General features: G+C 69.4%; 3 protein-coding genes across 3 annotated transcripts in view; 1 reads left to right on the plus strand and 2 right to left on the minus strand.

The window, feature by feature from the left end:
- Window positions 1-6,386, plus strand: part of F751_4287 (putative protein phosphatase 2C 22) — a gene marked incomplete at both ends in the record, with an annotated part of 8,510 nt that extends 2,124 nt beyond the window's left edge. The window contains 11 exons of the mRNA XM_011397197.1: window positions 50-344; window positions 1,179-1,303; window positions 1,467-1,578; window positions 1,813-2,832; window positions 2,950-3,746; window positions 3,909-4,048; window positions 4,164-4,188; window positions 4,263-4,403; window positions 4,598-5,021; window positions 5,246-5,443; window positions 6,006-6,386. Of these exons, the coding sequence (XP_011395499.1) occupies window positions 50-344; window positions 1,179-1,303; window positions 1,467-1,578; window positions 1,813-2,832; window positions 2,950-3,746; window positions 3,909-4,048; window positions 4,164-4,188; window positions 4,263-4,403; window positions 4,598-5,021; window positions 5,246-5,443; window positions 6,006-6,386 (3,658 nt within the window). The remainder of the gene's footprint in view (window positions 1-49; window positions 345-1,178; window positions 1,304-1,466; window positions 1,579-1,812; window positions 2,833-2,949; window positions 3,747-3,908; window positions 4,049-4,163; window positions 4,189-4,262; window positions 4,404-4,597; window positions 5,022-5,245; window positions 5,444-6,005) is intronic.
- Window positions 3,159-3,377, minus strand: F751_4288 (hypothetical protein; the record flags this gene model as incomplete). Its single annotated transcript, XM_011397198.1, has 1 exon — window positions 3,159-3,377. The coding sequence occupies one exon, from the start codon at window positions 3,375-3,377 to the stop codon at window positions 3,159-3,161; it is 219 nt and encodes a 72-aa protein (XP_011395500.1).
- Window positions 6,387-7,611: 1,225 nt separating the features above from the next.
- On the minus strand, window positions 7,612-21,019 carry F751_4289 (DnaJ-like protein subfamily C member 13; the record flags this gene model as incomplete). The annotated part of the gene is made up of 31 exons (XM_011397199.1): window positions 7,612-7,697; window positions 8,117-8,216; window positions 8,425-8,664; window positions 8,898-9,032; window positions 9,565-9,846; window positions 9,999-10,381; window positions 10,434-10,929; window positions 11,568-11,876; window positions 11,961-12,018; window positions 12,349-12,488; window positions 12,845-12,940; window positions 13,135-13,236; window positions 13,319-13,470; window positions 13,591-13,684; window positions 13,897-14,185; window positions 14,593-14,716; window positions 14,912-15,185; window positions 15,431-15,510; window positions 15,657-15,813; window positions 16,054-16,166; window positions 16,452-16,566; window positions 16,949-17,279; window positions 17,548-17,757; window positions 17,934-17,994; window positions 18,185-18,358; window positions 18,655-18,771; window positions 19,062-19,205; window positions 19,329-19,707; window positions 20,101-20,251; window positions 20,379-20,482; window positions 20,735-21,019. The coding sequence occupies 31 exons, from the start codon at window positions 21,017-21,019 to the stop codon at window positions 7,612-7,614; spliced, it is 5,781 nt and encodes a 1,926-aa protein (XP_011395501.1).
- Window positions 21,020-21,089: the final 70 nt, after the last annotated feature.

The following is a 21,089-nucleotide window of genomic DNA, read 5'->3' on the forward strand; positions in this document are numbered from 1 at the left end:
CCTCCTCCCACCCCCCCCCTCCTCCCCTTGCAGGCGAGTGGTTTTGCAGCGGGGAGTGCAGCGCCATCCATGCCCGCCTGCGCGCCCGGGTGGAGGAGGGCGTGGTGGACATCCCGGGGCACCCGCAGCACAGCTGGCAGGTGCTGCGAGGGAAGGACGGCCGCGTAGCCAGCGCTTGGGCCCTGCGCGCCGCGCAGGAGGTGCTGCAGGAGTCCTTTGACCCCATCGTGGACATGGTCACGGGGGCGGACCTGCTGCCGCTCATGCTGCATGCACGCAGCCACCGTGAGTGGGACTATAAAGGCATGCACACACTGCTCCTCCGGCACAAGGTGATCAAGAGCGTATGTGTGTGAAGGGGAGGGGGGGGGGATTGTGGAATGCAGGTCGAGAGGTCGATGTGGCTGGGGGGGGGGGGGGGGGGGGTCCCCTTGCATGCACAGCCCTCTGCGCCACCCCCCGGCCATCCATGTCCTCGACCCCAGCAGTGATGACGCCATGCGTAGGCCGCGCCTCGCCCCATGTTTCGGAGTGGGACGCGCACTGCCCCTGCCCATGGCCACGAACCCCCATGAGTCAACATATACTGCACGACCCCTGCCAGAGAACTTGAGCAGCACCGCGATGAAGTGCATGCTATCCCTTTTGTAAGTCAGCCCGTTGAAGTGGTTAGGGTTAGCAGGCGACATCCAGGGGTGGGGTGGGGGGGAGGGGGGTTATAAGGGGTGTGCATCGGACCGCGCAACACGCTTTCAAAAGATGGCGAGCTGGCACGCATATTCCCGAGCGCGACCGAGTATGACATAGGAACGCCCCGTGCTCCCTCCGAGGAGTCCTTGAATGAGCAACCGCATCACAGCTCCGATACATAGAACCTCGAGTTGCATCCCTTGCATGGGTCAAAGCAGGGACCAGGGCGTCTGACGCGTCGAGGCCGGAGGGGGGAACCGGGCCATGGCGGACCTGGCCTACCCCGGCCTGCTGAGCCACCTCGTGCGATGCATGGTGCCTGACGAGTCTCCAACCCAGTCTCAACGAAACGCTGCGAGGAGGATGGCACACAGCCTGCTGCTGGGCCTGAGGGCGGTAAGCATCGTCCGGAGTGGAAGGGCGTGTATGATGGCACCTGAGTGTCGCTGGATCGGTGCCGAGGGGTGGGTCCCTGTCCCCTCCCGCAGGGCCCGCCCTCCGTCCCAATCGTGGACCTCGAGGAGAGGCTCAGGGACAGCCAGGATCGCCTCGCTGACGAGGGGTTCGAGGAGCTGGGACGCAGGCTCCAGGCAACTTGGGCTGAGCTGCAGAGGTGGGGTCAGGGCATGGGGCGGGGTGAGCGTGTGGCTGCATGAGTGAACGTGGGGCATGAGCTCATTTCGTCAAAGCACAGTACCTGAAGGGCTGGAAGCCATGCACGCCTGGCGGATCACGCCTAGCCAGGGAGGCATCACATTCACCCCTTCATAATGCAGGTGCCAGGTCGTCCATGTCCTGGGCACCGGCATCCAGCGGGAAGTCGGCGCGCCCCCAGCCATACCCATGCAGGAGCAGCCTGCCCTCCTCGCCTTCCTGCTCTCCCTCCAGGTGTGGCAGAGTGCTGCTCTCCTCGCAGTCCTGGGCATTCAATGGTTCACACCTCAGGAGCACGTTCCTGCTCCTTGGGGAGGAGCTTGCAAGCTGAAAAGCTGTAGTGTCGATGCAGTTGTAACCAGCCCCTTCCCCAGACTCGCATGGATCTTCCTTCCCCCAAGGAGGGGCTGTTGGTCCTCCATCTGTGCTCTCCACCTACCCTTCCCCGCCCTCTCCCCCACGCGCCAGGGCTCCTCGCCCTCGGTGCGCCGGCAAAGCCTCAGCTTCCAGACCGATGCCGCCAGGGCCGGGCACGGCCGGCTGGTGGAGGCCGAGGCGGCGCGGCTGTGGACGCAGGCCCCGGACCCCGACGCGCTCACCACCGCCGCCGGTCCGACGAGCTTGCTGCTGCCCGCCGAACTGCGCCTGCCCTACGCGGCCTTCGAGGGGCAGGAGGGCGTGCACGGCCTGGCGGCCAGACTGAGTAACCGGCCGCAGTGGGATCCACTGAGCCAGGCCGCGCTGGACGGCAGTACGAGCAGTACGAGCGGTACGAGCGGTCAGCGCCCCGGCGCGCTGACCCTGCCCAGCCGCCTGGCGGCGCAGCCGTCCAGCGTCGCCTCCCCGCCCCCGCTGGGCCTGCCGCTGAGCCTGCTGGGCCTGGACTCGGCGCCCGGGGCGCTGACGGGGTTTGACCCGGGGACAGAGGGGCTGGCGCCCGACACCGACGGCGCCTGGGCCGTTGGCCCACGCCGCGTTGGCAGTGGTCGAGACGGGCCGGGCGCGGACATCAACGCCGGCTGGGCGCCCCTGCCCGAGGCCGCGCTGTGGACGCTGGGCGACACGGAGGCCGCGGCACTGGGCCTGGCCGCGCTCCGAGGCTCCACGCTAGCACTGGCTGGGCTCGAGGAGGGCCTGGCCGAGGCGCGGGCCGAGGCGCCGGCACCGCGCCTCCCTGCCGCCCTGAGTGTCCTGGTGGACCTGCAGGTCGCCGCGCGAGATCGCGCCGCTGTGGAGGCCCTGCTTTCTGTCAGGGGTATTCATACGGACTGCAAGGGGCAGGACGTCGACGACGAGACGCGCGGCCCAGTACATGACGGCGGCAAGGGCTCGGCCGACCCCACCCACGACGACGACAAGAGCTCGGCCAGCGTGCCGCAAGGACCCGTGGGCCGCGCTTTCCTGGCCGCCGTGCGGTGCGAGCTGCGGGCACTGGACCACTCCCTGCTGGAGCTGGGGCGGAGGCACGGCCGCGTGCCTCTGGCTCGCGTGCGAGCGACCAGGGGCGCGGGCGGCGGGCCCGGCGCGGGCGCCGGCAATGCGACCGATGGCCATGCGAGTGGCACGCTGCGCCGCGGCGCCGACCCCGCCCTGTCCCTGCTGCAGGTGGAGGTAGGCACGCGAGGCGTGCGCCGCACGCTGTCCCTGCTGTGCACGCTGTGCTCCGCGGCGCGGCACGCGCCGGACCAGGCCGCTCTGCTGGAAGTCCTGCACGCCGCCGCGCAGGGCGGCGCGCGAGACGACGCGGGGGGGTACGCGCGCCGTGTTTTCCTCGCCGCGCTCGAGCCCTATGCCGCGCACGCCCTGGGCTGGGCCTACGGGCTGGGCGCGCCCGACCTGGAGCTGGCCAGCGCCGGGGGCCAGTCTGTCGAGGCCCTGCCCTGGCGCCCAGAGTTGGTGCAGAGGGAGGGGTGGGTCGAGGACGCCCTCCCGGCGGCAGCGCTGTCGATGGGTGAGAATGACAGAGCCAGCGGCGAGATGGCCGGACCAGAGCATGTCCTGCCAGGGGACCCACCCTCCTTCCTGTCCTCCATCCGGGGGCCCTTGCTGGCGGGGGGCCTGCAGCTGCGCCTGCTGGCCTCCCTGCCAGGCGAGGTCTCCGGAAGCCTGCTCGCCGACCTCCTCGCGGCTGCTCCCGGGGCAGGCGACGCGTACTCTCCAGCAAACGGGCCGGGCGCGGGATACCGCGACTGCCTGGCGCAGGGGTCCCTGCCCTCCACAGCCTCGCCGCCCCTCACCCTGCACGACCTGGACCGCCTGCGCCGCGCCAACGCGGCGGGCGAGGCGCGGAGAGCCGCGGCCGTGGATGCCTGGCTGGCCCGCCTGGCGAGTGGTAGATCAGAGCAGGAGCGTGCCGTGGCTGCGGCCGCGCTGCGACGCACCGCCGCCATGCGCGCGAAGCAGTGCGTGGGGGGTGGTTGATGTTGGTGGCCTGGCTTTCTTATTGGAAGTTGCTGGCAGGCAGTGTGGGTGCTCTGGGGTGCTATCTCTAAGCTGTTTTTTCCGTGCGCTCAGCACACATTACCCCTTGCATCAATGCACCCTATGCACCCATGACGTTGCAGGCTGGCGACCGCGGCCGCCGAGAGCGCGCGGCTGACCGAGGCGCTGCGTCGCCAGCGGGAGCACCTGTCCGCCCCCAACACGCGCGCCGCGAGGGCGGCGGCCAGCATGGCAGCGGCAGCGGAGCGCGCGCTGAGTCAGCGTCGCGACGCCGCAGAGCGCGCGCGGGCGGCCGCCGACGCGCTCGGCGCCGTGGGCTCGGGGTCAGGGAAGGCTCCGCCTCTGGACCCACCCGCCGCGTCGCCTTCAAACGGCAGTAGCAGCGCGGAGAGCAGCCCGCAGGTCGGCGCGTGGCGGTGCGGCCTGCGAGAGGGCAGCCCCTGCGCTGTCCTGGACGCCTGCGCCCCGCTTTCCAGGCTGAATGCCGAGGCGCTGGACGGTGCGGCGGATGCGAAGGGTTCGCTGCCGCCCCTGCCCTCGCTGCAGGCTGTCATCCAGGCCTGGATTGTGGACCCTGTGCTTTCGCAGCACCGGGCCGTCAGCCGGACCTGCACCAGGTGTGCGCTGTTCGTGGTGGTTGTGGGTCTGACAGGGGCCGCTTGTTCGACATGGGTTTTGCGGGGAATGTTGGCCAGGAAGGGTAGGGCTTGGGATTGCAGAGGCTGCGCGCTTTATGCCTGAGCATGCACAACCCCTGTCGACCAGCCAGACCAACACAAGCACCCCTCCCAAAACAACACACCACACCCAGTTACTTCCTGGACGAGCTGAGACTCTTGGACCACATCGAGGCCCTTCGCTCTTTCTTCCTCATGGGCGCGGGGGACTGGGCCGATGCGCTGGCCGCCGGCCTCAGCGACAGACTGGAGGCCCTGGAGCCGCTCACGCCCTCGTCCCTCGCCGCCTGCCTGGCGCACTCGCTTCGGGCCAGCGGCGCGGCGGCCGTCCCCCGCGCGACGCGGCTGCGCTTGCGGCACGACCCCGCCGCTGCTGCCGGCCTGGCGGGGCAGGTCGCCGCGGGCAATCTGGGCTCGCCGGCACGGCGCGCTCGCCGGCCCGCAATGAAAGCGGCGCAGCACTCGCCGCCGCTCCTGGCGCCAGACTGCCTGGGACCTCTGGGCGGCCTGGTGCTCGACTACACCGTCACCTGGCCCCTCTCCGCCGTGCTCACAGAGGTACTGCGTTGCATGTGCTGGGCAGGGTGAGGGGTTGGATGCTCGAAGGCGATAGGGTGGATGAGTTTTTGCTGGTTGGTCGGGTGACTGTCGCCTTGTTCTCAGGGGCACTGGGTGGCGGCAGGTGTGGCGGCCTCGCCTTGCGGCCAGCAGCACTGATCTGGCAGAGTCAAGCGCCCTGCGACTCCGCCCCGCCACCCCACGCTCCCCTCACGCCGCCACAGGAGGTGCGCGCCGCCTTCTCGGCGGCCTTCGACGTGCACCTGCGTGTCAGGCGGGTGCAGCACGCGCTGCGCCCGCTGCGCCTGCACCTCGCGCGGCTGGGGCGGCGCGGGGCGGTGGCGGGTTCCGAACCCGGCCGCGCCTGCCTGCGCCGCCTGCGCTTGGGCCTGGAGCGCGCCGGCCTGCTCTGCGCCGCGCTGGTGAACTACCTGCACCAGCGCAGTCAGGGCGCGGCGTGGCGGGGCCCGGCGGCGCGCCTCGCCACCAGCTTGCGCCAAGAGGTGCGGAAGCTGGCGACTGAAGGTTCCAGTGAACTGGGCTCGGTGAGCGTCTCACGCCTGCACAGCCACGACATGGAAGGTAGGTCAGTGGATGTTCTGTTGGTGGTGAGGAATCTTGCTGGCTTGCAGTATAAGCTGGCATGCAGCGACTGAGCGACAGGGGCGGGCGGGTCTTTCTATGAGTTCCTACCTGACTCGCGTGCGTCAACTCACACGCTCTGCAGACGAGGCGACAGGAGCGCTGACGCACACCACCCCCAGAGGGTCTCCTCGCGCCTGCAAACCAAGTTTGAACAGGAATCTGGACACCAGCTCGAGGCCATCACCCGAGCAGGCGAGCGACGATGAACTCCCAGGCCCCGAGGACGGCGCCCCAGACCGAGACTGCTCGACGACGGCCCTGGACCAAAAAGCGCATCGGGCCTCGCCCTACCCCTCGACATCCTCCCCCTCCCTGCCCCTCCGCCGCGCCTCCCCCGAGGCCTTTACCGACCTGCAGCGGCTGCTGGAGGCGGTGAGGAATCAGGCACGGGACGTGGCCATCGGGATCGCGGGATTCGAGGCCGCGCCGGGCGTGCGCGGCACGGCGGACGCCGCGCTTGGAGAAGCGATGGAGCTGGCGGCCCGTGTCCGCCGCTGGCTGGCCCGGGCGGAGCGGTCGCGTGTCGGCTCTGAGGCTTGGGCGGCGACGCTGGGCGAGGCCTGGGGCGACCTGGGGAGCCAGGCAGAGGCCGTGGACGCCGCCTCGGCCCGCCTGGCGCGGCTGTGCTATGCCCAGGGGCAGCACAGCCCCCTGCACCTCCTGGCTCTGCAGCTGGACTTCAGGGGGCTGCAGGATCCGGATGGCATTCCCCCCGTCTAACATGATTTGCCAGGCAGAGGCAACTGGCATGTGTGTGTATGGATGAGCGTTTGGAGCATGAGAGTTGCTGACGGAGCGCTTTGAACCAAGGCGCAGAGGACGAAGCCCTGCAACAGCAGCACTGCTGACCAGACACTGATCTCCTACTGCTGTGCCTCCTTCGACTGGCAGCTGGGGGCAATACCACCCACGATGCCCCCCTTGTCCATGCTCCTGCACTCGAAAGAAACCTTTGACTGACATCATTTTGACAGAAGGTATGGTGTGATCTCATGCCCAGAACAATGACGTGCAGTAGCTGCAGGCCTCACTGGATGCTGCTTTGGATGGTCGTGCATGGCATCCCTTCCTTGGTCTCTAAGCATGGCAACATACAAAGTTCACTGCTTGATGGGGATTTCTGCCGACCTCATACCCATCTCTGGTTGCCAGGCAGGCCATGCCCTCTCATAGCCCACAGCAAAGTCCTGTGAAGCAGTCGCTGCTCTGTCTACATGTCGGTGCATGCAGCAAGACCAGGTCGCAAGAGGGATGCATTTGCAAAAGCGGCTCAAATTGCACCATCGCTATCCCAAAGGGCTCGCCCCAGCACTCCTGAGGGATGCCCTTGACATGTCTCCACTCTCACTCCGGTCGTGGCTCGTCAGGCGCGATCGGCGCAGAGGTGTGCTCAGGTCGGCCGTGGGTGACTCCTGTACCTGTGCGGCAGCTACTGGGGTGCTGGGCGACGCCATGCCTTGGGATGCCTCCTGGGGCTCCTGGTTGATGGCCAAGGGAGCAGGGCGGTCGCCTGGAGGGGTCTCGGCAGGTTCCTTTGGGTGAGAGGGGCTGGCGGCAGGACCTCCCTCTGTGATCCCCACCAAGGGCCTTGCTGCGGGTGTTGTGGTCGTCTGAAGGACTTCTTCTGCTGCCACCTGGGGTCCCTCGGTGGGTGATAGGCTCGCTGGCAATGGCTCCATGTCTCTGCTCCAGGGTGCAACTGGCGAAGGAGCCTGTTTGCCGGCCGGCTGCTCAGGACCCGCTGCTTCCTCCTGGCTGGCCTCTGCCTCTTGCGGGGATGCTTTCTGCTGCTCCTGCAGATGTCCAGCAGCGCTGTCTTTACTTGTGGCCGAGTCGACCTGCTTGGCCGCAGATGCATCATCACTGGCTGCCAATCGTGTTCCGTGGACGCCAGGCTCAGCAGCACCTGTGGTCGCAGGCACGCCAAATGGAGGGGCAGAGACGCTCAGTGACGGCACAGGATCGCTGGTACTCGGCGCAGAGTCTTGAGCTCGTTCTGGACTCTCCTTCGTTGTAGTGTGTGCAGCGTCGCTGAATCCAGAATGGACTTGCGGAGGGTTTTCGCTTGCCTCCACCCCTGCACCAGGCTGGACAGGCGATTGCATCGCCTGAACGCCGCCAGCGCTCTCCTCGCCATCTCCTCCTCGCCGCATCCCTGCGCGGTTGGCGGGCGGCGTCGCGGATGGTGCGGGCAGGGCAAAGGTCCTGGCTCCCTGCAGCAAGGCCGCTGCGCCGCCGCCACCCTGCAGCAGCCGGCTGGTGTTGGAGGGAAGGAAGAGGTCGTGCTGCTGGTGCGCGTACATGCTCCACACCTCTGCTAGGAATGATGATAGGAAAAGAGTTGGAGGCACGTGAGGAGCATGGTGGCTTGGCATAGGCACAGTGCAGGGCATTAGCAGGACTGTCAACAGCCGGCTTTTTCCCATGCCCATCATTCAATGTCGACGTACCGGATGCATCCAGCACGGCCGCCACTGTCGCCTCATGCTGCCCCGGCCTCGCCAGGGCATGCAGGACGTCGATGATCACCACGCGAGCCACTTGCGCGTCCTGGCATGAGGGTTGGAAGGGGGGGGGGGGGTAGGGGAGGGGAGACGTGAATCTTGGGGCTGCGTACGGTTGCCTGTGGCCCGTCACACAACTAAGTCGGCACAGACCCGCAGAGTCAGTCCCTTGAAAGGTCTCCTGGCGGACGGTCGTCCTTCAGGCTCCTTGTAAAGCTGCACTCCCACAATTCCTCCCCCCCTCTCTCCTCTACCTGGTCTGCGGGCTGGGGTGCCTCCCCCAGGCGTGCCAGCAGGGTCTGGGGCAGATCGCGTGCCAGGGCTGCCCCCACCAGGGAGTCGCGGGAGCGCGAGGAGGGGCTCAGCGCGCGCAGCAGGGTCTCGAGAGCCAGGACCTGGCCCTCCACCCCGCCGCCTAGCGCGCTCAGCAGGAGGGGCAAGGCCGGGACCGGGGTCCGCGCCAGGGCCTCCGCCCCGGCCGTGCCCGCGACCAGCTGCGTGGGAAGGCGGAAGTATTCGGTGCATCGATGAGGGTTGCTTGGGGAAAGTCCTGGGCGGGGTGGTGGACCCTGGACCCTGAGGCCTGCACCACGTGGCACCGTGCCACCCACGCAAGAGGACCCGCTGCTGCTGTGCATCCTCGGCTTGGTGCTGCCAAACCCCGCCAGGCCTTTCGGTGGGATTCAAAGGGGCACGGCGACCAGGCACCCCCGCCCACCCCACTCACCCTGTGGAGGAGGCGGAGGATGGCGCCGGAGACGGCGTCCGCGCCTCTCACGGGGTCGAACGCAAAGAGGTCGGGCCGGGCGCCCAGGGCGGGCGTACGCGCGTCCAGGGCGCGCGCCAGTTTGTCCACGGCGCCCTGCTGCACCAGGCCGTCGCCCAGGTGGGGGTAGACGTCCAGCGCCGCGCAGGCCGCGGCGCCCAGCAGCAGGGTCAGGTCGGCGGGGTCGGTTGCGGGGCGGAGGGCCCCAGCACCAGGTGTGGGTGCAGGCGCGGCGCCTGGGGCCCCGGGGCCGGAGGCCAGTGCGTTGGCCGCGCAGGCGCCCTGCGCGGGGGCGCGCGTCGCCGCCGCGAGCATCTGGTCCAGCAGCGCCTGGAGGAAGTCCTTGGGCGACCTACAGGGGTTGAGAGGGGGAATGTAGCACGAAGGAGTCCTCGGTGTGTGTGGCGAGGGGCATGGAGGGGCGAATCAGCCAAGGAATGTTGCAGGCAGGTCTCCACGATGGCCCCACAGTCAAACATACACGTCTGGCATCAACAGGGAGACTTCGATTGGAAGACGGATGTCCCCGCGACTGCACCTCGCGAGCGGGTCGCGCGCTGGTTGCCCTGCATTCCGGCCGGTGCACCCCCTTCACACACTGCACATCCACTTCCGCAGCACCACCCACCCAGCGCCGCACGCACCTGAGCGGGTACTGCGGATCCTTGAGGTACAGGCGCACGTAGACACCGCCGATAAACACCTCATCCTCCAACCCGGGGTAGCCGACGGCATAGCCCTCCTCGGGCGCCCAGTCGAGCGTCCCCGTCAACGCCTGCGCACGCCGCGCAGCGCGGACCAGGTGCCCCACCTCGCTCCTCGCGCTCGCCAGCATGGCCGGGTTCCAGATGCAGGCGGGGGTCTCGCAGCTGGACTCCAGCGTCGCCAGGGCCTGCTCGGCGGGGTCACCCTGAGGAGATGGATGGGGGTTTACGGCGGTGAGCCTGGGGGGATGGAGGCTGTAAGGATCACCCTCTGCCGAGGGGACTCGAGCACCGCGCATGACAGGGAGGAACGAGTGATGGGCGGGTCAGGTGCCGGCCGGGGCTTGGTCATACCCACCAGCAGGCTGGCGAGGATGGCCTGAGGGAGCAGGCGGCCCAGCAGCAGCCGCACTCGAGCGCCGTGCGTGGGCTGAGTGGAGAACGCGGCCAGCAGCGCGGCGGCGCTGCGGCGTTTGCCCGCCTCCGCGCCGCCATCCAGGACGATGGAGAGCAGGAAGAGGGCGCCGCCGCGCGTGGCGGCCGCCCACGCCGCGACGGGCGCGCTGGCCAGTGCGCCCAGCACGCGCAGCGCGGTGTCTCGGCAGGCCGGCGTGGGCGGCGCGGCCGCGGCCCACAGCGCCAGCTGCGTCGCTCGGTCCGAGGCCAGCGCGTCCACGCAGCCCGCGTGCGAGGCCAGCGTGGCCAGCACGCCCAGTGCCGCCTCCGCCAGGGCGGCGGCGGCTGGTGGGTCGGGCAGGGAGGGGTGAGGGGCGGGTCCAGGGGGCCCCGCTACGCCGGAGGGCGCGCCGATGCTCGCGCCCGGGGCTCCCCCTGGCATGCCCCTCCCCTTCGACCCCGGCGTCCACCCCAAACGCCAGGCAGCGCAGGAGCGGCTCCACCGCGGCGCGCGTGGACAGCACGCCCAGCAGGCGCGCCGCGCCTTCCAGCAGCTGGCGCAGCGCACGCAGGCACAGCAGCGCGTCCTCTGCCATTTGACCCAGGTCGGCGCGCGCCAGGTGCGTGACCAGGCCACGGCAGAGGGCGGCGGGGTCGGAGACGCGCGACCCCGGCGCCGCGACGTACACGCGCACAAACACCCCCGCCACCAGCAGCTGGCGGTCCAGCGCAGCGTAGGTGTGCCCCGCGGCGGCCGCGACCTGCGGCCCCAGGCTGGCGCCTGGGTCGTCGGGCGCGCCGCCGGGGTCGAAGGCATCCCCGCCCCCCTCGCCGGCGCGCATGCCTTCCAGCGCCGTCTCCAGCTCGGCGCGCATCTCGGCGCTCCACACCGCCTCGGGCGTGCACACGCCGGCGGCCAGGTCCCGGAGAAGGGGTCGAGGGTCCGCCTCTGCCACCCGCGCCGCCAGCGTGGGGGTGAGCAGGCCCGCCAGTGCCGCGCGCGCTGCGGCGCTGGCGGGGGCCTCGGGGCCGGGGGGGCCCGCCCAGCCTGCCAGGCCGGCCAGGGTGCGCACGGCGAGCATGGCGCTGGCGTTCAGCCGCGCCGACTCCGCGGTGCCCGGGTCTCTTGCTGGGGCGCCGGGCCCATCCGACCCGCTCGATTTGAATCCATGGTTCACGGCCTCATCCGCCACGAGGGGGCCCCCGGCCGGTACCCGTCCCCGGGCGACATCCCCGGCACCACCTCGGCCGCCGGGCCGTCGGCGCCGGGCACCGTAGCGTCGTAGCGCAGGATGAGCGGCGTGACGCGGCCCAGCGCGCCGGCGCGCAGCAGGGCCGCCTGCAGGGCCGGGGAGGCGGCCATGTGGACGGCGCAGCGCAGCGCGGCGTCCACGGCGTCGTGCGCCCTCTCCAGCCCGGCGCAGCGCACCACGTCGCGGGCAAGGCCGGGGCGGCGCTCCATGGCCGAGCGCGGCGCGGGGTGGCACGCCATGGCCGCAAAGGCGTGGAGGCAATGCGTCAGGATAGCCACCTCCGGGCGCACGGGCGACGCGTCGGCGTGTGTCACGGCCACGCAGCGCTCAAACAGCGCGCCCAGCGCCTCCAGGCCGCCGCTGCGACACAGCTCCTCCGCGTTTGGGCCCGAGGCGGCGCAGGTCAGCCACGCCAGCTCGGCCGCGGCGCGGACCAGGGGCAGCGCCTCGCCGCCCAGCAGCTGCTGGGCCTCAGAGGCATCGGCCCCGGGGTCGGGCGGTGTCAAGGCCCGCAGCAGCAGCGCGTAGCCCGCGTACTTGTAGGGCGCTAGCTCCGCAGTGCAGCGTCGGAACACCAGGCACTGCGCCTGGATGAGCAGGAGCAGGCGCCAGGGCTGGGGGCCCTGGCCGCCCGCCGCGCCGGCCTGCAGCCGCGCGTAGGCCCGCTGCACGGCCTCAAAGCGGTCACGACCATCTGGGTTCTTGTCGGGGTGGAAGGCTCGCGCCAGCCTGGTGAAGTGTGTGTGTGTGTGGTGGGGGTTGGGGAAGGGGTTTTCTAGGATAGCGAGGCAGAGATCCGGTGGCGGGGTGACTTGGGGCAGGGGGCGTGTGTGTTTGAGGCGGGCCAGAGCGCTGGGAAGGACGGAAAGTCTCAGAAACATGGAGACATATGCCAGTTGAGCTCCTCAATACAGGACAAACCACACCAGGGGTTGCCACCGTCCCCTGGAAGGCTGCCAGCATCAGTAAGGGCTGATCCAAAGAGTAAATCACCACTCAAGGCCTCGCAGTCAGCTCACAGAACCCAAGACAGCCCCCTCAACCTCGACCCCAGTGCACCGGCGGTAGGCGGCCTTGAGCGAGTCCTCGGGCACGTGCCCGGTACCGTCGGGCTGCACCTGCAGCACGGCGCAAGCATCCGACTCCGTCATGCTGAGCGGCTGCCGGGCCAGCTCCACGCGCCAGGCATCCAGCAGGGACTGGGAGGAAAGGTTGATGATGTGGGTGGTGTGACATTGTTGGTGGGGCGGTAAGATGTGTGGGCACTCGGCCAGTGTCATCAGCGATGGGGCACTGATGCAGGGCATCAATTAAAAAAGAAGGCAAATTACTGTGCGGACCACTGCACAGCGTCACTGACAAGGGTGTGTTGCCTGCAACAATATGCCAGACGCCAGTAGGAGGCTACCAGTCTTGTTCACAGCCGTCCCAGCACCCCTGACTTCTCGCGTCGAGCCCACCATCTCAAGCCATCCTTTTCGCATGCACTTCACCCCCCTGCAGGCCCACCTCCCCACCCTCTTCCCCCCTCTACAGTCATAAAACCTATGTGCACCTGAAGGAACGGCACGGCATCCGTGATCTGCCAGTCAGGGAACCTGACCTCATCGACCAGGTGGCGCAGATAGTACCTGTGGCACCACAGCTCCCCCTGCGAATTTGGTCGAGCAGGTCGAGGGATGGGGATAGGGCAGGGCACCTGTCAGCGTATGGGCTCTTACATGCAGGCGTTGGGTGCTGACCTGGGCATGGCTTTCAGCCAATAAATCACATAGGAAAGGGAAAGACATCATCAGCATCCCCACCAACGCCTGAAACCCCACCCCAATAAAACAAACCACCCACCTCGATCTCTGGGTAGCCCACGGGCGGGCAGGGGGTGTACTCGTACAGCGAATGCCCATGCTCCCGCAGCCGGGCGGGGAAGTCCCCCAGGTGACGCAGCATCTGGGTGTGGGAAGGACAGCATGAGGCAATTCAGCAGAATGCGGCAGCCAACTCTGGCATGCCGCTGCACAGCGCCACGCACTCTCTGATCCATCGCCTTTCCCCTCGCCTGTGGGACCAGGCGCTGCAGGCGCATGGCGTGCGTCCAGATCAGTTCCGGCGTGTCGTTGTCCTCGACCAGCGCGGCCGCAAAGGCCTCGGGGCCCCGTTCCTCAAGGCAGTAGATCAGGGAGTCTGTGAGTGGGACGGGTGAGTGGTGGAGGGGTGGGGCAGTAGTTTCTTTTATGACACAATCTGGAAGCCCGGGGTGGAGAGAGCAAGTTCATTGCTGGGCCATTCACAACCAGCTCCTACCCGGGATCAAGCCGCCCAGGAAGCTGCGCTGCGCCAGGGACTGGACGGGGCCGCCGAAGCCCACGCCCTTGCTGTGCTGGGCCAGATGGGCCAGCTGCAAGTGTGTGTGTTGAAACAGGAGAAAAGGGTTCTATGAGTTGCAGGGCATCAGGGACGATGGAGATGCCTGAGGGGCTGCCAGAGCACCACAGGCATTCTCAGGTGAAAGGAGAACTGAATGAATAGACAAAACTCACTTCCTGCCTGCATACAGCACTTTCACTCATCGAAGGATACTCCACCCCAACTCCCCCCCTGCCCACCCACCTTGAGCAGGTGGGCGGCCTCCAGCTGGTTGCTGCCGCAGTAGGCAAGGGCGAAGAAGAAGGCCCCCGTGCGGTACAGCTGGCCCAGCGCCGCCTCGTCATGACACAGCGTGCGCAGCATGAGCGTGCACGCGCCCGACACCAGGGCCGGGTCGTTGGTCAGCAGGGCCTGCGCCAGGTGCGGCAGCGTCTCGCCAGAGCCCAGCGCGCGCAGCGCGGCGGGCGCGGGAACCACGCGCTCGCCCGCGGCATCCAGCGCAGGCCGCAGCGCGCTCAGCGCGCCCAGCGTGCTCAGCGCGGCCGCCGCGATCGCCGCCGCGGGCGGCGGGCCGCCCGCGTTGGATCCCAGGGCCCAGCGCAGCTCGCGCACGGAGCCTAGACTTGTTGGGGAGCGCCAGTCGGGACAGGAGAGCAGGGTGTCCAGTATCACCTCGCCCCGCGCAAAGGCCTGGCGGAGCTCCTGCCGGGTGCAGGCCCTGGTGGTGTTGGGATGGAGTAGGGGAGAAGAGGGCTGAGGGCTTGTGAAGAGAGACCTCGTGGCCGCAGAATTGGTGAGGCTCATGGATCTTCGAGGTCAACGTCCCTCCAGCATTCCCCAGGCAGGAGGCGCGGCGCGGGTGCTCAGGTCCAGGGGTTTTCTTAGAGTTGGCTCTTCCTGCCGCAAAACAGCACTGGCACTCTCCCCAAACAATCTCACCTCTCCGGGCCATCAGGCAGGTGCACCCTCCACAAGCGCAGCGGTTGCGTCGCCGAGGTGGACGCGATGAGGTTGCCGTGCAGGGCTGCCACCCCGCCGCCGCCGCCGCCGTCCTCATGCCCGGCTGTGCAGGGGAGGAGGATTCCAGGTTGCTGGTAAGGGCTGCCAACCTGACCCAAAGGAAGCCAGCATCACCTTCAGCTCCAGATCACCCGATGCTCAGCGGGTCATGTTCATGCCGTGCCTCCCCACCCCTGCGACGCAGGCCCCACCAACCAAGCAAACCCTCGATTGGACCCCATCCAACCCCGCCCCGCACCGACGAGGGCGTCGACCAGTAGGCCCACCCCGCCTGCCCTCAGCAGCGCGTCGGCGTTGGCGGTGGCCGCCTGGCGTGCGGCGCCTGTGCCGTCCTCGCCCACGCCCGCCGCCGGCGCGACCAGCGTGGCCAGGAAGGCCAGGCAGGCGGCGCGCAGGGCCTTGGAGGCGGTGGCGTCCGCGGCACGGGCCACATGCTCCACGCCGTCAAAGGGGCCGACCGCGCCGGCATGCACGGCATAGGCGGCGGCCATGGCCCGCACGCAGACGATGCGCTGTTCCAGCGCGGGCGGCAGCGCGGTGGCGGCGCCCGCCGCGTCAGCAAGCGCCCCGGCGTCCTGCACGAGGAAGGCAGGAGGGAGGTGGTCGCTTTTTGAGGGGCGAAAGGATGTCTCCTGGGTTCGTTCAGAGGGAAGCGGGTGATCTCTGCACGTGATTTGCGCACTGCACTGGGCCAAGGGTACACGGAAGTAGTCTGTCGTGTAGGACCTGACACCCAATCCCCTCTCTCCCCGCTCACATCGGCATCTCCCAGGCACAGGAAGTGGTGGTAGGCAGCCAGGAAGAAGTCCCGGGGTGCAGCCAGTTTCTCGACGGCGCCTGCCAGTGTAGGGGTGGGGGGTGAGCTGGATCTGTGTGGGCAGGCTCAATGCGTGCCGAATGGACAGGGGCATGTCTTGAGCGCGGCAAAGCTGGGAGCCGGCCAAAGCTCTGGGTTTCCCCTCAAGAGACAGAACGAGGCGCACCCGAGTCGGCGCCGTCCAGGAGGAGGCGGACGTACACGCCGCCAATGCTGAGCTGGCGCTGCAGCGAGGGCAGGCGCGCACGGAACTCCTCGTGGTTCCAGCTGATCCCCCGGTTCCCAGCCCGGGCCTTGCCCAGCTTGAGCACAGAAACCTCGGCCTTTGAAATTGAGAAAAGATCGGGTGTGTTGGGTGAGCAGTGCAGGTTCCAGGGCTGTAAGAGATGGATGCATGTCGTGGAGCGGTACAGGGCGAAGGTACACGGTTCCCTGGGAACTCGGCAGGGGCCGCATTTCTCATCAAAGATGCCACTTGGGAATACATACACTCCGCTTCCACGCTCAACCATGAATTCCGACCACCCCTTCCCCGCTGGGGTTCCTCAAGACCCCACCAGCACCTGAAGGGCCTCCCTCAGCTCTGTGCGCGTGGCGGCGTTCCAGATCAGCCCGGCATGGGCGTGGTCCCTGTCCACGTTCAACCAGAAGGCCTCCCAGTTTCCACGCAGGGTGCCTGCATGGGGAGAGGCATGCGGGGCCTGGATCATCTGACCAAGGTAAAAGCCGGCCAGCATGAATGTGCAGGGGTGCATGGCGCTCACGTCGCCTGCACTCAATTCCATCGCACCACCAACTGGTACTCCCCGAGGCATTGGTCGGTGCCGATGCGCTCGCCAGCATGCATCGAAATGACCAGTTCCAGCACCCACGACAGCCCTCCTGCGCAGCAGCACATCCGAGTACGTCCCTGCCCTCGTGACGTGCGCAATCATGATCCTGGACCAGGACCCTCTCTCACCAGGACGCTGCTTGAGCTGCGACGCCAGGGCGCGGCGCGAGGGCGGCGACGGGTACTCCGGCGGCGTGGTGCTCGTGGGTTGCGGCGGCTGGACCTCCGGCCGCGCTGCGGCCGCCTGTGCCCCTGGGACACGGGCGCCGGCCGCGCTTTCCTGGGCTGGCACAGCTTGAGCTTGGGTGCCTGTGCCTGCTGGCGACCCTGGCGTGAGGCCGGCGGACCGGGCGCCACCCTGATCGGCGGGCGGCCTGGTCTGCGCCCGTTCCCCGCCGGCGGCCGCCGGGACCCCTTGCTCCCCGCCCCCCGGCCGCGTCGCAATCTGTGCAGAGGCCTGTCCATCCGCAGCACTGGCGCCGCCACCGACGCCGCGGCCAGCTGCAGTGCCACCGGCCCCCCTCAAACCGCCGCCATCGACGTCTCGGCCAGCCCCGGACCCGGGCCCCCCCCCTCGCGCCGACCCTGGCCTGGGCCCCCGCCCGCCGCTGGTTCAGGTAGCGCACCAGGCCTGGCGGGAAAGCGCGGCGCAGCAGGCCCAGCGCCGGCGCGTACTCGTCGCACCACAGGGCCACCAGCTCGCGGGACAGGCGAGTGCGCGAGGCGCGGGCCGGGCCCAGCGCGCCCAGCATGTGGTGCAGCAGCGCGCCGTCGGAGAGCGCGGCGGCGCGCATGGGCGCGGCCGCGCCCGCCCCGCCCTCGGCCACGGCGCGCTGGGTCAGCGCGGCCGCTTCGGCGACGCGAGGCGCGGCGTGCCCAAACAGGCAGAACAGGGGGCGCCCCAGCGACGCCAGCGACTGCGAGCGGTGTGCAAGGGGATGGGGGGGGCACGTGGCTCTGGGGTGGTTGGCATGACATCGGGGCGGCCGAGGTCACCTCATGCGAGACGGGCAGTCGCAAGGGTTCCGTGCATCTTGTGAGAGAGAGGGGGTTGCCACGCCTGGCACATCCCACTTCCCGTTTCCCTGCAGCCCAGCCGCCTTCGCCTCCCCTGCACATGTTTCTTCCCGCTCTCTATCAGCTCCGCTCCCTCATCCCGGGACGAGGCCCCCCATTCACTCCCACCACCCCCCCCCCAAAATAGAACCTGAAACACAAACAGCACCCTGCCTGGAGCATGGCGGTCAGCGTGGCCTGCTCGGTGGAGCGCGACCCGGGCTCGCAAACCACGGCGGCCACCGCCTCCACCAGGCCCAGGACGAGGAGGGGCGAGGCAGCCTCGCCCGCCGCCAGCGGGGCAACCAGCGCGTCGCAGCGCGAGTCGGAGATGAAGACCACAGCCTTGGCCGCGCGCGCGGCCGCCACCTCCTCGCCGCTGTCCTCCGCGCCGAGCGGCGGGTCGTCAGGCCCGGACCCCGCCGCGCCCAGGAGGCCGTCAGGCAGGGGTCCGGGCCCGACCAGGGAAGCCGCGCACCCGCCGGCTTGCCAGGCGGGTAGCCCGCTGCGCGCCGCGGCGGGGGCGCCGAGGCGGCGGCGGAGGTTGATCCGCACGCCTCGTAAGCCAGGTGCGCGTTGCCCGCCAGCATGCAGGCGAAGAGGCGGCTGGCGCCACCTACTTGATTGTATTTTAGGGGGGATGATGGGTTGTGAACGTGAGAACCATGAATTTGAGGTCCCGAATCACAGCGTCCCCTGATGCCTGCGGTTGACAGCAAAGGTTGCAGTAAGGCCCGGGCCCCTGGTGCACCATCCACCGGACCCCCCCCCCCCCCCCGCCCAAAACTCCACTTCAAACCCCTCACCTGCCGCGCCGACCACCTGCGCCCCCACCACCAGGTTGGAGGCCAGGCGGTCCAGGCACTGCAGCGCCTCAATGGCCAGCGTGGCCTCGTCCAGGCCCAACGGGACGGGGGCGGCCTGCTGACGTGGCAGGTGCGCCACCAGCGCCGCCACCACCGCATCGTCCGCCTTGGAGCCTGGCAATGTGTTTGCGTGTGGGGGGTGGGGGGGAAAGGGGAAAGTGCGGTTTGGGGTCCTAGGGAGCGGCGGAAGCAAGGAACAGGACAAGGGCCTTGAAGTGGGGCCTGGGCGGGAACGGGGCCCACCCCAGCCAGACTCCAGGTCGTACACCAGTCAGTCAAGGAGATACGGGAGATTGGCCTCCCCCGCAGCAGCGTTCACAGACCCAAACGCGAAAAGAGCCCACAAGTGGTCATCACCCACGTCCTTCCGACCGCCCGTTCCCTCTTTCTCGCGACCCCACTCCCCCCACCTGCATGCACGCCGCTGGCCGGGACGCAGGCGTTGAGCTCCCGCACGCGCTGCTGGAAGGCCGCGATGACGGCCTCGGGGTCCTGGGCGCCCTGCCCCCCGCCCGGCGCACCGGGACCTTGCCGCGCAAACGCGCGGCGCACGGCCGCGGCCGCGGCGTCCTGCCTCGGCGTCATCGTCCCTGCACAGACGTGAGGGGTTGCATGGGGTGCTGTTGGGTGGGAGGGGGCGTGGTAGCCATGCAGGAGGACCAAAGGCCATGCCCACGGGCAGAGCCTCATCCCCGGGCCGTCTTAAGAACCCACTGCACGTGATGATGTCGTGGCTGGGGGAACCTTCCCGCCCTCCTCACACTCCCCCGCCAGCACCCCGACTTCCGAAACAACTTGCACCCTCCACGCCCCGCACCCGAGTTCTTCAGGCCCACTCCAGCGCCGCCCCCACCGGCCTCAACCCCGCGCCCGGTCAGGCCTGCCTGGCTGGACAGCCCCGCCAGGGCCAGGGTGGCGGACGAGGAGGACAGCGCCCCACAGGCCGCAAACTGCCTCGCAGCTGCGAGAGGCAAGGGGGAAGTGGGAGCGGGGGGATGAGAGCTCTGAACTCGGTGCGCTTGCGTACACTCATGCTCCTGCTCCCCGTACCACCCGGTTGGGCGATCTCTGAACATACTCCCACCTTCTTGCCCCCAAAAGCACCCCCCCTCTCTGCTCCCTCCCGCCGTCAGCTGGCCGAGGACGATGCGCTCCACCTCAGCGTTGGGGCGCAGGGCCGGGACTCGTGCCGCCTGCCCGCGCGCCGCCACCAGCGCGTCCCCGGGCGCGGTGGGACGCGCCAGGACTGGGATGGGGCGCCCCGCCGCGCGGGAGGCCACGTCCACGATGGCCGCCAGCAGCGCGTCGCGCGCCGGGGTCACGTAGGCGCAGGCCGGTGCGCCGTCGCCCCACTCCAGGCCCAGCCACTGCGGGTCGTCGGCGTAGCGTACCGCCGCCGCCAGGCGCGCCAGCGGGCGCCACCCCGCCAGCTCGTAATCGCCCGCGCGCCGCTCCAGTAGCGCCTCGCGCGTCAGCACCAGCGCGCGGCGCGTGACGCCTCGCGGCGGGCCGGAGCCGGCCGGCGCGCCGGTCGGGGACCCGGCGCCGCCGGCGGCGGCCGCCGCCGCCACGTCGTGCACGCTGAGCACGTCCCACTGCGCCAGGGGCCCCTCCGCCGCGCCGCGCTCCCGCCCCGAGGCCGCCACGGCGGCGAGCAGGGCCGGGCCGCTGGCGGCGGCGGAGGCGTCCACGGCGAGCACCAGGCCCATGCCGCGCTGGGCCGCGCCGCGCAGCGCACGCAACGCGCCGGCGCGGTCCCGCAGCGCGTGCACGCGCGGCGACCGCCCGGCGCGCCCAAAGAGGGCCAGGCAGGAGGCGCCGGGGGGGTCGCTCGGGTCGGCCTCCAGCAGGTGCACCGCCGGCGTCGCCGCGTTGGCGTACTCCAGGCGCCAGCGCACGGACCCCGTGGCGGGGTCAAGCCGCTCCACGCACCAGCTGGAGATTCGCAGCGTGGCGGGGACCCAGACCCCGCGCCGCAGCTTCCACGTGGGGTACAGGGTGGGGGGGCTGGGAAGGGGGAGGGGTGCAGGAGGAGCATGGATTGAGTCAGGGAGGGGGGGACTGGCCAACCTGGGCGGCGGCATCCCATGTATTTCAGCATCAGATTCCATCGCACCCAGCCATCCAAGCACACCTGAGCAGGGCCGGTGGGATGGGGACTTGCAGGGTCGCCAGGCTCTGGTACAGCACGGTCAGCAGCGCGGTGCGCGCTCTGCACGCCAGCTTCACGTCCTTTCCCTGCGGGTGGGGATGCGTGGGTGTGGCGGTGTGGCGACTGTGGGTGGGTGGGCGGTGGACTGCTCCGAGCCAAGGCCAGATTGCCGTGCAACCCCAGGCCGGAGAAACGGAGGGGTGCGCAACGCAGCAAGGACATGCTGCTCTGCTCATAGGCGTCCAAGGACGGAGGGCTGCGCTACCACCCCGGCCATGGATTGCACGGCGCATTCGCATTCATGGACCAGCCCCCAGCCACCTCCAGCAGCGCCGCACCTTTCGGGGCGCCATGCGCAGGGTGAAGAGGCCGCCCTCGGGGGAGTCGGGCCCCACTTCCAGGCCCACGATATCCGCATCCCCCGCCAGGCTCCACACGTTCGTGGTGTCCCCCGTCTCGGGGTAGTGTGTGATGAGCGCCGCGGGCGTGATGCACAGCACCCGGTGGTACTGGCCCCGCCAGGACTGCTTGGTGACCAGGAAGCGCGGTCCGGCATCGGCACAAGGTTGGGGCCCCGTGGCCCGCCCCCGCAGCCGCTGCAGCAGGGTGTCCACGGCACTCATGGGGAAGTGATCTTCCTACCGCCGGGCAGGCTGGGACATCACCCGGACAGCACTGGGCATAGCCGTGAAT

Source organism: Auxenochlorella protothecoides, assembly GCF_000733215.1.
Source record: "Auxenochlorella protothecoides strain 0710 unplaced genomic scaffold scaffold5, whole genome shotgun sequence".
NCBI classification, from domain to species: Eukaryota; Viridiplantae; Chlorophyta; class Trebouxiophyceae; order Chlorellales; family Chlorellaceae; genus Auxenochlorella; species Auxenochlorella protothecoides.